The following is a 15,475-nucleotide window of genomic DNA, read 5'->3' as shown; positions in this document are numbered from 1 at the left end:
AATCAGGCATGATGGAATAGCAGTCTTGATGGGCTGAATGGTCTTATGGTCTTTCCCAAACAGCGTTGGATTTTTTTTGCACAGGGTTGCAGCTTAGTTTCAGTGAATGTTCCACATGGTGACAGAGAACATGGAACATAGACCAGTACAGCATGGGAACAGGCCCTTCGGCCCACAATGTGGTGTCGAACCAATTAAATTAGTAATCTAATGTCTAATGAATCCCCTCTGCCTACACAATGTCCATGTCCCTCTATTTGCCTCACTTCCATGTGTCTATCTAAACATCTCTTAAAAGTCCCAGATGTTTCTGCCTCTACCATCACCCCAGACAGCATATTCCAGGCATCCAACACTCTCTGTGTAAAAAAACTTACCCCTCACATCTCCTTTGAAATTATCCCACTCACCTTAAATTCATTACAGGCGAGTTTGAATGGGGAGGGTGCTTGTAGAGTTGTATTGACAGTCACCTCTGTTTGCTCCTCAAATAATAGTCATAGGATCATAGAGCTCTAAAGCATAGAAACAGGCTGTCCATCCCACCTGGTCCATGCCAAACAGTTACTCGGCCTCCTCCCATCGACCTGCACCTGGACCATAACTCTCCCATCCATGTATTTATCCAAACTTCTCTTAAATGTTGAAATTAAACCTGCATCTATCACTTCTGCTGGAAGCTCATTCCACACTCTCATGACCCTCTGAGTGAAGAAGTTTTTCCTCAAGTTTCCCTTAAACATTTCACCTTTTTTATCTTTAACCCATGGCCTCCAGCTCTCACCTCACCCAACCTCAGTGGAAAAAACACTTTGCATTTACCTTACAGTGTATCTATACCCTTCACAATTTTGTATAACTCTATCAAATCTCTGGCTGGTGACGTAGTGGCATCAGCACTGGACTTCGGGGCGAGTTCGAATCCGGCCGGCTCCCTTGTATGCTCTCCATCCATGCCTGGGTTGAGTGCCGAGCTAGCAATTCGACCTCGTTAAAAAAAACCTGGAGAGGGATGGGCTCCGCCAGGTTTCAGACACGCCGTACGATGAGCAATCACCGAAAAATATTGGTGCAAACAGCTTGTCATGATGGCGCCCTGACACACGCGCGCACACGCACACTCTCTCTCTCTCTCTCTCGCTCTCTCTCCCTCTCCCCCCTCCCTCCCCCTCCTCTCCCCCCCCCCCTCTCTCTCCCTCTCCCCTCATTCTCCTATGGTCTAGGGAATAAAGTCCTAACCAATCTTTCCCTATAACTCAGGCCCTCAAGTCCCAGCAACTTCCTTGTAAATTTTCTCTGTACTCTTTTAATCTTATTTACATCTTTCCTGTAAGTAGGTCACTAGAACTGCACACAACATTCCAAATTAGGCCTCACCGATGTCTTATACAACTTCAACATAACATCCCATCTCCTGTACTCAGTACTTTGACAATGTGCCAAAAGCTTTATCTACCTGTGATGCCACTTTCAAGGAACTATAGATCCCCAGATGCCTTTGTTCAACCACTGAATCTCTGAGAGATTGACACTAACCCTAGCAATATGTGATGCTATAAGAAATGTTTTGCACTGGACTTTGCCTGAGATCAGCTCTCTCTCTTTCTCTCCCGGTTACAGATTGAGGTCATGCATGAAGTCAGCCAAACAAGAAATCCGCTGCACTCCATAAACCACGAAAGTGAAGGCAGCTTGGCAATTCTGAAGGGGTAAGTGTCTGGAAAAGTTGGAGAGTGGGGACGTGTATACTCGTTCGGGGAGCTGCTTTTTAGTGTACTCGTTTTGCAAGTGTGATGCAAAGGAATACAGCAGGCATCATGCGTTCAGGTGCTCAAAAGAGGCAGATTGCGGAGTACGTTCTCTGCGGTTTTAACTGGGAAGTGAGGCAGCGACTGGGGGCAGGTGAGAGTAACTGGAGAATGATAATGGCAGTGATTCAAAAAGCTGATGAGACGGCCACGGATTATGCAGAACATAAATATCGAGCGTATGAGGAGTATTCCGGGTTGGATAATCCTGTTGGATAATTGTGTTTCTCCAAACACAATCTCTGAGTTTACAGGCATAAGGAAAGATTATTGGACCCCTAGGTCATTATATGTCCCCTGCCTGAGATTTCCTTAAGGTTGTTATAGCTGGAAGTGGTGCTGGCAATAAGCTCCCACTATCTGAATGTGGGGTTGAGATTACAAAGGGAGCTGGAAAAGGCATGTAATAAAGCTAACGTCACCATTGTAATGGGGGACTTCAACATGCAAGCGGATTGGGAAAATCAGGTTCGTGTCCGATCACGAGAGTGGCAATTTGTTGAATGCTTATAAGATGGCTTTTTAAAGCAGCTTGTTCTTGGGGAAAGACTATTTTAGATTGGGTGTTGTGTAATAAACCAGATCTTATTAAGGAGCTTAATGTAAAGGAACCCTTAGGAGATATTGATCATAATATGATTGAATTCGTACTGCAGTTTGAGAGAGAGAAGCATAAGTCACATGTAACAGTACCACAATGGAATAAAGAGAATTACAGTGGCGTGAGAGAGGAGCTTGCCCGGGTGGATTGGAGGAGGATACTGGCAGGGATGACGGCAGAGCAGAGATGGCTGAAGTTTCTGGGAATAGTCCACAAGACGCAGGATAGATATGTCAAACAGAAGAAGTTGTTCTCAGATGGCAGGGGTAGGCAATCGTTGCTGACAAGGGAAGTTAAGGACTGCTAAAAGCCAAGGAAAGGGCATATAAGGTAGCAAAAGTGAATGGGAAGTTGGATGATTGGGAAACTTTGAAAGATTGGAAATCCAACAAAAGGCACCTAAAAAAATGTATGAGGGGAAAAGATGAAATATGAGGGCAGGCGAGCCAATAATATAAAGCAGGATACCAGAAGTTTTTCAGTTATATAAAGAGTAAAAGACAGGTGAGGGTTGATATTAGACCACTGAAAAATGATGCTAGTGAGGTAGTAATGGTTGACAAAGAAATTGCAGATGAACTGAATGGGTACTTTGCACCTGTCTTCACTGTGGAAGACACCAGCAGAGTGCCAGAGGTCTGTGAGTGTCAGGGAGCAGGAGTGAGTGCCTTTGCTATTACAAAGGAAAAAGCGCTAGGCCTAATTCTTCTCTTTCGTCTTATGGTCTTATCTATTAAATGCTCCCAGTAGTGTGTGTCCAGCTCCTGGCCTTCACGTGTGGTATAGACACTATTGGCTTGCTGCTTGTTAGGCCTGCTGGTGTTTAGAGAAGTAATGAAGGTTGTCTGTCCACTGTTCAGTGCTGTTTCTGTAATGGTTTTGTTTGACCAGTCACCGTTGTTAGCCCTGAACTGAACCCCAAAATCTGGAGGACCAATGGATCTCTCTTAGTCTGGTCTGTAACCTTTGATCCTACCAAGAGCCAAAGCATAAAGGCCTGATTCCAGCCAACACAGCTCTCCCGGTCACTGGGGCCTGCAGACAACTACAACAAGCTTGTGGTCCTTTTGGAGGAGCTTAGCCACTAAGCCCAGAGGAACTCTTCCTGCAGACAGAAGAGGCAAAGGTGCTTGGGGCAGATGGGACTTGTCAGCCGTGGTTGGCAGCTCATCTGGGAGAAGGAAAACTCCGATCTCAAACTTCCGTTGCCTTCATGGGGAAGGCTTCAGGAGTAAGCCCCAAGGCGTCCCTAAGACAGTCCTATGTTGAGTTCAACGCTGACTGGCAACTCCTGTGACTCTGCTGGTGCCAAACTGTATCGACCTCTGCCGTTCCTTTGAATTCATCAGCAGCACAGAGAGGGGCCTCTGCATGGACAACAACTTGTTCTCCATGTTGTACTGCCCTGGCCTGCATTTCACATAGAGAGCTAGGACACAACATCTATGGACGATTCCGACCAACGGAGGGGCCTCCTCTTGGCCGATGGAAAGTCTGTTTGCTATCACTAGATCTTGCAATTACCTGTAGATGAACTCTGTCTCGCTATCTTTCTTAATTTTGAAATACAGTGATAAATAAGGTAATTAAAAGATTCATTTCTAATTTCTCAAAGATTACCAGAACATAAATGCTATGTCCTGTTGAAGGGTCTCAGCTGTTTATTCCTCACTCTAGATGTTGTGTGACCTGTGTATGATTGTGTTGTGTTACCGGCTCTACACTTTGCAGGACAAACTACCCTTTGCCCCGCAGCACGCCCCATCCTCTTGGAATTGGCTTATTATTGTCACTTGTACCGAAAAGCATGTCTTACACACTGTTCGTGCAGATCAAATCACTGCTCAGTGCATTGAGGTAGAACAAGGTTAGACAATACCACAACACAGAAAAAAATGTTAGTCACGAGAAAGTGCAGGGCAGTTCGAATTGAGGAGCAAGGCCCCAGTGAGGTAGGTTCAAGGGGTGCTGCCTCAGAAAGGCGGTACCCATCATTAAGGACCATCACCACCCAGTTCTCATGGCTACCATCAGGAAGGAGGTACAGGAACTGGAAGACACACACTCAACAATTCAGGACAAGCTTCTTCACCTCAGCCATCAGACTTCTGAATAGACATTGAACCAGTCCATAAACTCTACCTCACTACTTTTTATTCCTTTTTGTACTATTTATTCAATTTAACTTTTTAAATATATAAGTATAGATATATATTTATGTAATTTACAGTTTTTGTTATTATGTATTGCAAAATACAGTTGCTGCAAAACAATAAATTTCACAACAAATGCCGGTGATATTAAATCTGATTCTGGGGTCAAGATTCTATCGTATCATACCGGGGAACCATGCAATATTCTCTGACTAATACAAGGAGGCATAATTTTAAGGTGACATAGGGGGACGTCAGGGGTAGATTTTTTTACACAGAGTATTGTGAGTGCATTCACGAAAAATCCATTTTCCGTAGAGGCTGAACAAATCCGGCGATCCAACACAGCCTTGCCTTTCACCTCGTTTAATACATACCCATGGTGATAGCTCATTTTCTACCCTGACCACCGCTTTCTGTTTCCAATACACGTTCCCTATTATCTGCACATTCTCCCATCCCAGATCGTACTTGTTCAGTACCTCTGTTACTTTCTTGTATCTTACTTTATCAAAAGCCTTTTCATAGTCAATAAAGCATACGTAGATGGTCTTTTGTGCCTCAATGCATCTCTCCATGATGTTTCTCAATGCAAATATTCCTTCCCTTGTTCCTGAGCTTTTACGAAAACCAGACTGCGTTTCTCCAATTTCATCGCTGATTGTACCTTTCATTTTGCCGAGCTCTATTTTCAACAGTAACTTGACACAGTGAGACATTATGCTTATCGTCCTGTGTTCGTTACATTTTATAGTACTTGGCTTTTTTGGTAAGGCGACAAACACCGATTTGAGAAAGTCCTCCGGAAGTTTTCCTGTCATATAACTGTTGTCTAGTATCGCTAAAACGTTCGTTTTTCCCTTCGGACCAAGTGATTTCAGAATTTCAGTGGAAATCTTATCTTCATTGGCCGCCTTTCTGACCTTTAGACTCTGAATTGCACTTTCCATCTCTGACATCAATATTTTTAGGTTGATTAGTCATTTGATTTAATTGTGGTAAATCATCAATCCTGCTATCTTCAAATAATTCCGTGATGTATTCAACCCATCTGTCCATGATCTGGGCTGTGTTGGCTCACCGGATTTGTTCAACCTCTACGGAGAATGGGTTTTTCGGGAATGCGACCATCAGGAGACAGCTATTCCAACTGGAGGCCGGAAGGTGGATAACATCAGGGATGCGGACGACACCGCGTTGTTAGCTGACAGCGAATGCAAGCTGCAAATTATACTGAATAAAGTGAATGAGAAAAGCCTTGAATATGGACTAAAAATCAACCTGAAGAAAATAAAATCGATGGTGATAAGCAAAACGAACACTGAAGACTCATTCATGATGGTATCGTTACAAGTGAATGGACAAGACATTGAACAGGTGCGAAAGTTTGATTATCTTGGCAGTTGTCTGACAGATGACGGGTGATGTGAAGTTGAGATCAGATAGAGAACAGGTATGGCTAAGACCCAGTTCATGAAGCTAAAAGATCTGCTATGCAATTGGAAGGTAGACAGCCAAAGTAGAACCCGCTTCCTCGAGTGTTATGTATGGGCAGTGCTGAGAGATGGATCGGAAACATGGACCCTGAAGAAGGATGACATGAAACAAATTAATGCTTTTGAAATGTGGTGCTATCAATGAATGGTGAAGATCAGCTGAGTAGAGAAAGTTTCAAATGTAAGGGTTTTGTCCAAAGTTGATAGACCACGGACATTACTGGAGAATATCATGAAGTTAAAAGTTGCGTATTGTGGACACGTTACGCGGAGAGATAACATCTTGTCGGACTTGCTGTATGGAAAGCTGGAGGGGAAGAAAGGAAGAGGAAGGCAAAGAACAACGTGGCTGGATAACATCAAGGATTGGACCAAGCTGGACGAGACTAGGGATGTTGTGGACAAGTGTTGGGACAGAGCGGCATGGAGGGAAATAGTCCACCAATTGGAAATTCCAGATGAGACCAAACAAACGATGATTGTGAGTGCGTGGAATGCACCTTTAGGGACATTTGAGAGACTCTTCGGTAGGCATATGGATGATAGAAAAATGGAGGGCTATGTAGAAGGGAGGGGGTTTCATCACCTTAGAGTAGGTTCAAAGGTTAGCACAACATTGTGAGCCCAAACCCTGTCCTGTGCTGTAATGCCCCATGTTCTAACAGCAGTGTAAAGCTGTAGTCGAGCCCAGTGGTCCACACTTTCAGACTCCTGTATGTTCTGCCCAATGGGAGGGGGAGAAGAGAGGATGCCCGGGGTGGGTGGGATCCATGATGATGCTGACTGCTTTACCGCATGTGAAATGTAGATTGAGAACATGTAGGGACTTCGTGTTCTGACTGGGGGAGCTTACTGTGTGAAAATCAGCCGCAATGTTCTGAAAGCTGCAGTCTGCTGATAGACAACTGGAGATACTGAAAATATCATAGAAATACGTCCTCCTTTTGTCTTGGAGGAATATAAGACACAGGAGCAGAATCAGGCCATTCAGCCCATCAAGTCCATTCTGCCATTCCATCATGTCTGATTTATTTTCCCTCTGAATCCCATTCTCCTACATTCTTCCCATAACCTTCGACACCCTGACTAATCAGAGCCTATCAAACTCCACGTTAAATATACCCAATGACTCGGCCTCCACAGCTGTCTATGGCAATGAATTCCACAGATTCACCACCCACAGGCTAAAGCAATTCTTCCTCATTTCTGTTCTAAATGGATGTTCTTCTATTCTGAGGCTGTGCCCTCTGGTCTATTCTCCAGAGAATACAGGCCCAGAGCCAGCAAACACTCCTCATACATTAACACAAAGTACATTGCAGATGCTGTGGTCAAAGTAACACGTAAACACGCTGGAGGAACTCAGCAGGTCAGGCAGCATCCGTGGAAACGAGCAGTCAACGTTTCGGGCCGAGACCCAGTCCTGTGGGTCCAAAACTGCTTACAATACTCTAAGTGTGGTCTGACCAATGCTTCATAAAGCCTCAGCGTTATGTCCTTAACATGACCTTGGCCTCTATTAAAGATGTAATGCTGAGGCTTTATGAGGCATTGGTCGGATCACACTTGGCTCTGTCAAGTAACATAAACCATTCTGGTCACAAGTAATGTTTTCTTCACCTCTCAATGATGAGGGATGTTTTCCAACATTAATATCTCTACATTGTAGAGATACAGTTGGTTATTGATGGACTATTGCTGAGTAACCAATCACTTGTTTTCCAGACACGTCATAAATGAGCTAATAGACACAGAACGACTCTACGTGGAGGAGTTGAACAGTGTTCTACAGGTAACCTCGCTCATGCCTTGTGTTGTCCTGATGTGTTTGATTTATTTATTTAGAGTTACAGCATAGAACAGGCACTTCTGACCTAACGACCTGCATCACCCAGCAACCCACCTATTTAACCCTAGCCTAATCACAGGATGATTTACAATAGCCAATTATCCTACTAACCCACAATGTGGGAGGAAACTGGAGCACCCGAAGGAATCCCTCATGCCCACAGGAAGGATGTAGAGTCATAAAGTCATAGAAACATACAGCACAAAAATAGGACCTTTGGCCCATCTAATCAATACTGGACCATTTAAACTATATAATCCCATCAACTATCACCAGGTCCATAACTCTCCATACCTCTACCATCCATGTACCAATTCAAACTTCTCTTAAACTTTGAAACAGAGTTCGCACACAGCCCATTCCACACTCTTATGACCCTCTGAGTGAAGAAGTTTCCCCTCATGTTTCACTTAAACTTATCACCTGTCACTCTTAACCCATGACCTCTGGTTGTAGTCCCACACAACCTCCATGGAAAAAGCTTGCTTGCATTTACCCCATCGATACCCCTCATCATTTGTATACCTCTATCAAATCTCCCCTCAGTCTTCTATGTTCCAAGGAATACAGTCCTAGCCAATTCAATCTTTCCTATAACTCAGATCCTTCAGATCTGGCAACATCCTTGTGAATTTTCTCTGTATCTTTCCTTTAGGTCGGTGACCAAAGCTGAACACAGTTCTTCCAATTAGGCCTCATCAATGTCTTATACAACTTAAACATAACATCTCATTTCCTGTGCTCAGTGCATTGATTTATGAAGGCTAATGTGCCGAAAGCTTTCTTTACAACCGTCTACCGGTGATGCCACTTTCAATGAATTATGGACACGTTCCCAGATCCCTCTGTTCTACCGCACTCCTCAGTGCCCTCGCGTTCACTGTGTAAGAGTGACCTACCCTGGCTGGTCTTGCTTTAGAGTGAATTTTAAGATTTGAGGCAATAATTTAAGATTGGGAGCTTGTGCTCAGTCTGCTCTGGATAGGTGCTGGTAGTGATTTACCCACAACTAGGTTATTTTCTCTGGAGCGGCGGAGGTTGCGAGGAGATCCAGTAGGTGTTTACAAGATAATGAGAGATGTAGATAGAGCAGACAGACAGTATCTTTTCCCCAGGGTTGAAATCTCTATTACAAGAGGGCATGCACGAAAGGTGAGAGGAATTAAATTCAAAGGAGATGTGAGGGGTAAGTTTTTGACACCGAGAGCGGTGGGTGCCTGGAATACACTGCCTGGGGTAGTGGTAGAGGCAGAAACATTACAGACTTTTAAGAGAAATTTAGATAGGCACATGAATGTGAGGAAAATGGAAGGAAATGGACATTGTGTAAGCAGTAGAGATCTGTTAACCATTTGATTACTAATTTAATTGGTTTAGCACAGCATTGAGGGCCTATTCCTGTGCTGTACTGGTCGATGTTCTGTGTTGGTGGCATCTGCATGCAGATTAGGAGATTAGTGTTCCAACACCAGTGGCAGAGTCCCATGTGAAAATGGTCATTGGGTCAATTTCATGACAACTTCTGTTCTTTGTCTTGGCCTTGGCTTTAGAGGACTTGATCTGTACTTTGCAGGGTTATCAAGCAGAAATGAACAACCCCGCCATGATATCTCTCATGCCTTCCAACCTGGAGAACAAAAAGGACGTGTTGTTTGGCAACATGTCGGAGATCTATGACTTTCACAGCAGGTACACTTTGCTCTATTTCTCTTTACAGAGTGCAGCAGATATTTCGTAGGGTAAAATTGCTTTTATTAACAGTTAATATCTTCACTAGAATCTTTCTCAATGATCTTCAAAACTGCATCACAATGCCAGAGAAAGTTGGATTCTGCTTCCTCGAAAGGGTAAGTACATCCTTCACCAAGCCAGCACGTGGACAAACCTTTGTTTTTCAAAGCACTTCACGGTTTTGATATTTTTCACTCTGCCCTGCAGAGAGAGAACTTCCAAATGTATGTGAAGTATTGCCAGAACAAGCCACGTTCTGAGGATCTTTGGAGACGGTGCTCGGACTGCCCCTTTTTCCAGGTAATCGATTATCAGACACCGGTATCAAAAATAACACAATAATACAGTGGTACCAGTGTAAAGTGTGATTTGAAAGACGTCTTTCTTATATTAATGAACAAAAGCCATTGAAGTGGTTTTTCCCTTTCCCTTTCTCCCATTATCCACGCTCTTTTTCTGATTCCTTCTTCAGTCCTTTCCCTCTTCCACCCTGTCACCTCTCCCCTCTGCCACCCACCTTCCTACATCATCAAGTGCCAGTTTCCAACCACGTAAAAGCGAGGAAAAGCTTTGCTACAGTGGAGGAACTACCGCACGGAACATCCCCCCAAACATACAGGATTGACCTCTGACAACAAACAGAAGCCAGAACCCCACCAAACAAAACAGTGCAAGACCCACAGAAATGTTGCCAGACCCTGGGGGCACTGCTTGACAGATGGAAGTGGTGCACCCTCAATATATTGAGCGAGAGCGGGATTTGTAGGATGGGAGACAATATGGTGAAGTGGGGTTTAAAGACCAGCGAATCCTGTGAGTGTGGTGATAGGGTGCAGAACATTGAACACGTTCTGTGCAACTGCCCACTCTCACCTGATTGAGCTGACACTGACCTGCTCAACATCAACCAAACAACACGAGAGTGGCTGGCTGTCTGGTGTGTCCTTCTCACCTGCCAACTTGTCCTCCTTCCCTTCCTCCACCATCTTATTCCGGCTTCTGCCCCCTTCCTTTCCAATCCTGAAGAAGGATCTTGGTCTGGAATGTTGATCATTTATTCATTTCAATAGTTTCTGCCTGACATGTCGAGTACCTGCAGCATCTTGTGTGTGTTCTTCATTCGTTTCATCTATCATGTCCATGGTGTGGTAGAAGGTGGTTGTGCAGGCTGATATATTAGGGACATTTAAGAGATTTGGAGATAGATATTGGATGGATGATCAAAAAATGGAAGGCTATGTGGGAGGGAAGGAATAAAATTATCTTACAATAGGTATGGTCTAGCACAACATTGTGGGCTGAAGGGTCTGGATTGCGCTGTAGTGTTCTATGATCTATGACAGCCAAGAAGAACTGTGTGTTGAGAGTCTTGTCTCAGCTTCCTGTTTGGACCATGAGTTCCAGACCATCACCCTCTTTGGATGAAAAAAATCCCCAAGACATTGCTTTGATCTTTGTATTCTCCATCCAGAGGTACAGGCTTGTTTGCTGAAGAAAAGAGAACCTTCTTGTCTAAGTGCTCAGCTGCCGTCATAATTTTATGCACCTTCATGAAGTCTCTTCTGAGACCTTAAAACAGGAGCAGAATTAGGCCATTCGACCCATCAAGTCTGCTCCACCATTTCATAGAAACATAGAAAATAGGTGCAGGAGTAGGCCATTCGGCCCTTTGAGCCTGCACCACCATTTAGTATGATCATGGCTGATCATCCAACTCAGAACCCTGTACCTGCTTTCTCTCCATACCCCCTGATCCCTTTAGCCACAAGGGCAATATCTAACTCCGTCTTAAATATAACCAATGAACTGGCCTCAACTGTTTCCTGTGGCAGAGAATTCCACAGATTCACCACTCTCTGTGTGAAGAAGTTTTTCCTCATCTCGGTCCTAAAAGACATGTATGATTTACTATCCCTCTCAACCCCATTCTCCTGCCTTCTCCCTGTAACCTTTGATGCCCTGACTAATCAAGAACCTATCAACCCTCACTTCCAATATACCCAATGACTTGGCTTTCACAGTCGTTTGTGACAATGAAATTCCTGGCTAAAGAAATTCCTCTTCATCTCTGTTCTAAATGGACGTTGCTATGCTTTGTAACTTCAGAACTTTAAACTAATTAAAAGAAGACACAAGAGTCCAGGAATATGGTGTAACTTCGTCTTTACTTTAAGTGAGGCATGCGTGTATCACGTAGTAGCATGATGATGTATGCTGTTCTTGTATTTATACACATAACCCATAATGGCTTATTTAAACAAACAAAAACGATATATACACACAAGATTACACAAGTATTATTGAATGCACAATAGATTTCCTCTGGTTTTAGACTCCTCTACCATAGAAAACATCCTCTCCACATCCATTCTATCTAGGTCTTCCAATATTCAATAGGTTTCAATGAGATCCCCCTCATTCTTTTGAACACCAGTGGATACATGCCCAGGTCCGTCAGTGCTCTTCGTGCATTCCATTTCCTCTGGCTTAAAGGAAGCAATCCCAGCTGAGAGTTTCCAGCCCTGGGAATGTCCTCTGCTCTCTCTGGGTTTCCAAAGCCTCGCAGGGCCAGGCACAGTCCTCTAGCTCTCCCTCACCTCTGCATCTTTTTCAGGAATGTCAACGTAAGCTGGGTCACAAACTCGGGCTGGACTCGTACTTACTGAAGCCCATCCAGCGACTCACCAAGTACCAGTTGTTACTGAAGGTAGGTCAGAAAGGCACCCAGTCATACTGTCGTGGGTCATGACCCAAAAGAATGGCATGATCCCATCGTGCAAAGGAAGTCTGGGAAAACGATCGCTGATTAGAGCAGACGGAACCCTTTGGCCCTTCAGGCTGTTCTGACACTGTTAGACCACAGACAGCTTGTACATCACCTTCAGAATCAGCTTTATCATCACTGACATAGATGAAGTGTCGTTTGTTGTTTTGTAGCAGCAGTACAGTGCAAGACTAGTATTGGAATTGTTACAGAGCCTAGGTAACGTAACAGTTAGCAAGGCGCAATTACAGCTTGGGATGTCAGAATTCAAAATTTACTTTTGCCACTGATGCACCATCAATAACTCTCGGAGACAGGAGGCAAAATATAGGCTTTTATTAGCTGCAAACGTGACCACAACATCTTGGAGACTGAGGGAGGAGCAGTGCTTCCAATCGCCTTTATAAAGGGGTCTGTGGGAGGAGCCACAGGAGCAGTCAGCAGAGGGGCGTGTCCAGACAGGTATACACATAGTTTACCACAGCCACTGTTTATAAGGAGTCTGTACGTTCTCTCCTTGACTGTGTAAGTTCCCTCCCACAGTTCAAAGGTGTACCGGTCTTTGTAAATTGCCCAGTAATTAGACTAGGGTTAAATAGCTGAATAGCCGGGCAACACGGTTTGTTGATGGGGAAGGGCCTGTTCTGCACTGTACCTCTAAATATATGAACAAAAAAACCTATAAATAAATAGAAATGATTATAAGTTACAAGAATAAATTGGGCAAAAAATTTGCTTGATTTACTTAAACTGAGGGGAGTTGTATTAGTGTAAGGGACAGCACGGTAGTGCAGCAGTTCACATAACACTTTACTGCACCAGTAATTGGAAGATCAGGGTTCAATTTCAGAGGCAGTATTTCAGTGGAGTAAAGGAATTGCAGTGGTATGAGAGAGGAGTTGGCCAAAGTAAATTGGAAGGAGATGCTGGCAGGGATGACAACAGAGCAGCAATGGTGGGAGTTTTAGGGGAAAATGAGGAAGATACAGGATAGATGTATTCCAAAACAATGGAATTCCTCAGGGGTCGGTGTTGTGACCACTTCTTTTTATGCTATATATAAGTGAGTTAGATGATTGAATAGATGGCTTTGTTGCCAAGTTTGCAGATGATACGAAAATTAGTGAAGGGGCAGGTAGTGTTGAGGAAACAGGTAGGATGCAGAAGGACTTAGATTAGGAGAATGGGAAGAAAGTGGCAAATGAAATACAATGTTGGAAAATGAATGGTCATGCACTTTGGTAGTAGAAATAAATGTGCTGATTGTTTTCTAAATGGGGAGAAAATCCAAAAATCTGAGATGCAGAGGGACCTGGGAGTCCTTGTGCAGAACACCCTAAAGGTTAACTTGCAGGTTGAGTCAGTGGTGAGGAAGGCAAATGCCATGTTAGCATTCAATTCAAGAGGTCTAGAATACAAGAGCAATCATGTGATGCTGGGCTTTAGAAGGCACTGATGAGGCCTCATTTGAGTATTGTGAACAGCTTTGGGCTCCTCATCTTGGAAAAGATGTGCTGGCATTGGAGAGGGTCCAGAGGAGGTTCACAAGGATGATTCCAGGAACAAAAGGGTTATCATACGAGGAACGTTTGATGGCTCTGGATCTGTAATCACTGGAATTCAGAAGGATGAGGGGGGATCTAATTGAAACCTTTGGAATGTTGAAAGGCCTCGACAGAATAGATGTGGAAAGGATATGTCCCATGGGGGAGTCTAGTGGACAAGAGGGCACAGCCTCAGGATAGAGGGGCGCTCTTTCAAAACAGAGATGCAGAGACATTTCTTTAGCTAAAGGGTATGAATTTGTGAAATTTGTTGCCACATGCAGCTGTGGAGGCCAGGTTGTTGGGTGTATTTAAAACAGAGATTGATAGCTTCTTGATTGGACATGGCATCAAAGGTTACGGGGAGAAGGCCGGGAATGGGTTGAGGAGGAGGGAAAAAAATCAGCGATGATTGAATAGCAGAAGAGACTCGATGGGCAGGATGGCTAATTCTGCTCCTGTGTCTTATAGTCTAAATACTCAAATGGCAAAATAATATAACCATGGCTGACAAGGGAAGTCAAAGCTAATGTAAAGGCAAAAGAGAGGGCATAAAACGAAGCAAATATTAGTGGGAAGATAGGGGTTTGGGAAGTCTTTAAAAACCTACTGAAAGCAACCAGAAGAATCATTAGGAGGGAAAAGATGAAATATGAAAGCAAGCTAGCAAGCAATATCAAAGTCGATAGTAAAAGCTTTTACAAATATGTAAAAAATAAAAGAGAGATCACATTGGATATAGGATTTATAGAATATGAGGCTGGAGAATAACACCGTGGGATAAGGAGATGGCAGGTGAATTAAATGAGTATTTTGCATTAGTCTTCACTGTGGAAGACCCTAGCAGTGTGCCACATTTTGAAGGGTGTGATGGAAGAGAAGTGAGTACAGTTACCATTAAACGGGAGGAGGTGCTCAAAAAGCTGAAAGACCTAAAGGTACATCAGTCACCTGGACCAGATGAACTGCACCCTAGGGTTCTGAAAGAGGTAGCAGTAGAGATTGTGGTGGCATTAGTAATGATCTTTCAAAACTCATTGGACTTTGGCATGGTGCCAGAGGACTGGAAAACTGCAAATGTTACTCCACTCTTCAAGTGAGGAGGAAGGCAGCAGAAAGGAAATTATAGACCAGTTAGCCTGACCCCAGTGGTTGGGAAGATGTTGGAGTCAATTGTTAAGCATGAGATTATGAAGTACTTGGACAAGATAGGACAAAGTCAGCATGGTTTCCTTAAGGGAAAATCTTGCCTGATAAACTTAAGACCATAAGACCGTAAGATATAGGAGCAGAAGTAGGCCATTTGGCCCATTGAGTCCACTCTGTCATTCAATCATGGGCTTATGCAATCCCTCCAGTCATCCCCACGCCCCTGCCTTCTCTCCATACTCTTTGGTGCCCTGGCTAATCAAGAACCTATCTATCTCGGCCTAAAATGTACCCAGTGACTTGGCCTCCACAGCCACTCGTAGCAACAAATTCAACAGATGTACCACCCTCTGACTAAAGTAATTTCTCCGCATCTCTGT

The 15,475-nt window shown here is 43.9% G+C and overlaps 1 protein-coding gene across 1 annotated transcript in view; it reads left to right on the top strand.

Annotated features, from left to right (window-relative positions):
- mcf2a (MCF.2 cell line derived transforming sequence a) overlaps positions 1–15,475 on the top strand; it is a 176,088-nt gene that overhangs the window by 123,499 nt on the left and 37,114 nt on the right. Inside the window, exons 15-20 of the mRNA XM_073057769.1 lie at positions 1,621–1,709; positions 7,784–7,850; positions 9,481–9,596; positions 9,685–9,754; positions 9,846–9,938; positions 12,253–12,345. Of these exons, the coding sequence (XP_072913870.1) occupies positions 1,621–1,709; positions 7,784–7,850; positions 9,481–9,596; positions 9,685–9,754; positions 9,846–9,938; positions 12,253–12,345 (528 nt within the window). The remainder of the gene's footprint in view (positions 1–1,620; positions 1,710–7,783; positions 7,851–9,480; positions 9,597–9,684; positions 9,755–9,845; positions 9,939–12,252; positions 12,346–15,475) is intronic.

Source organism: Hemitrygon akajei, chromosome 10 (genome assembly GCF_048418815.1).
Source record: "Hemitrygon akajei chromosome 10, sHemAka1.3, whole genome shotgun sequence".
Lineage (NCBI taxonomy): Eukaryota > Metazoa > Chordata > Chondrichthyes > Myliobatiformes > Dasyatidae > Hemitrygon > Hemitrygon akajei.
Note: the sequence above shows the minus strand (reverse complement) of the source record. Positions and strands in the feature narration are given on the sequence as shown.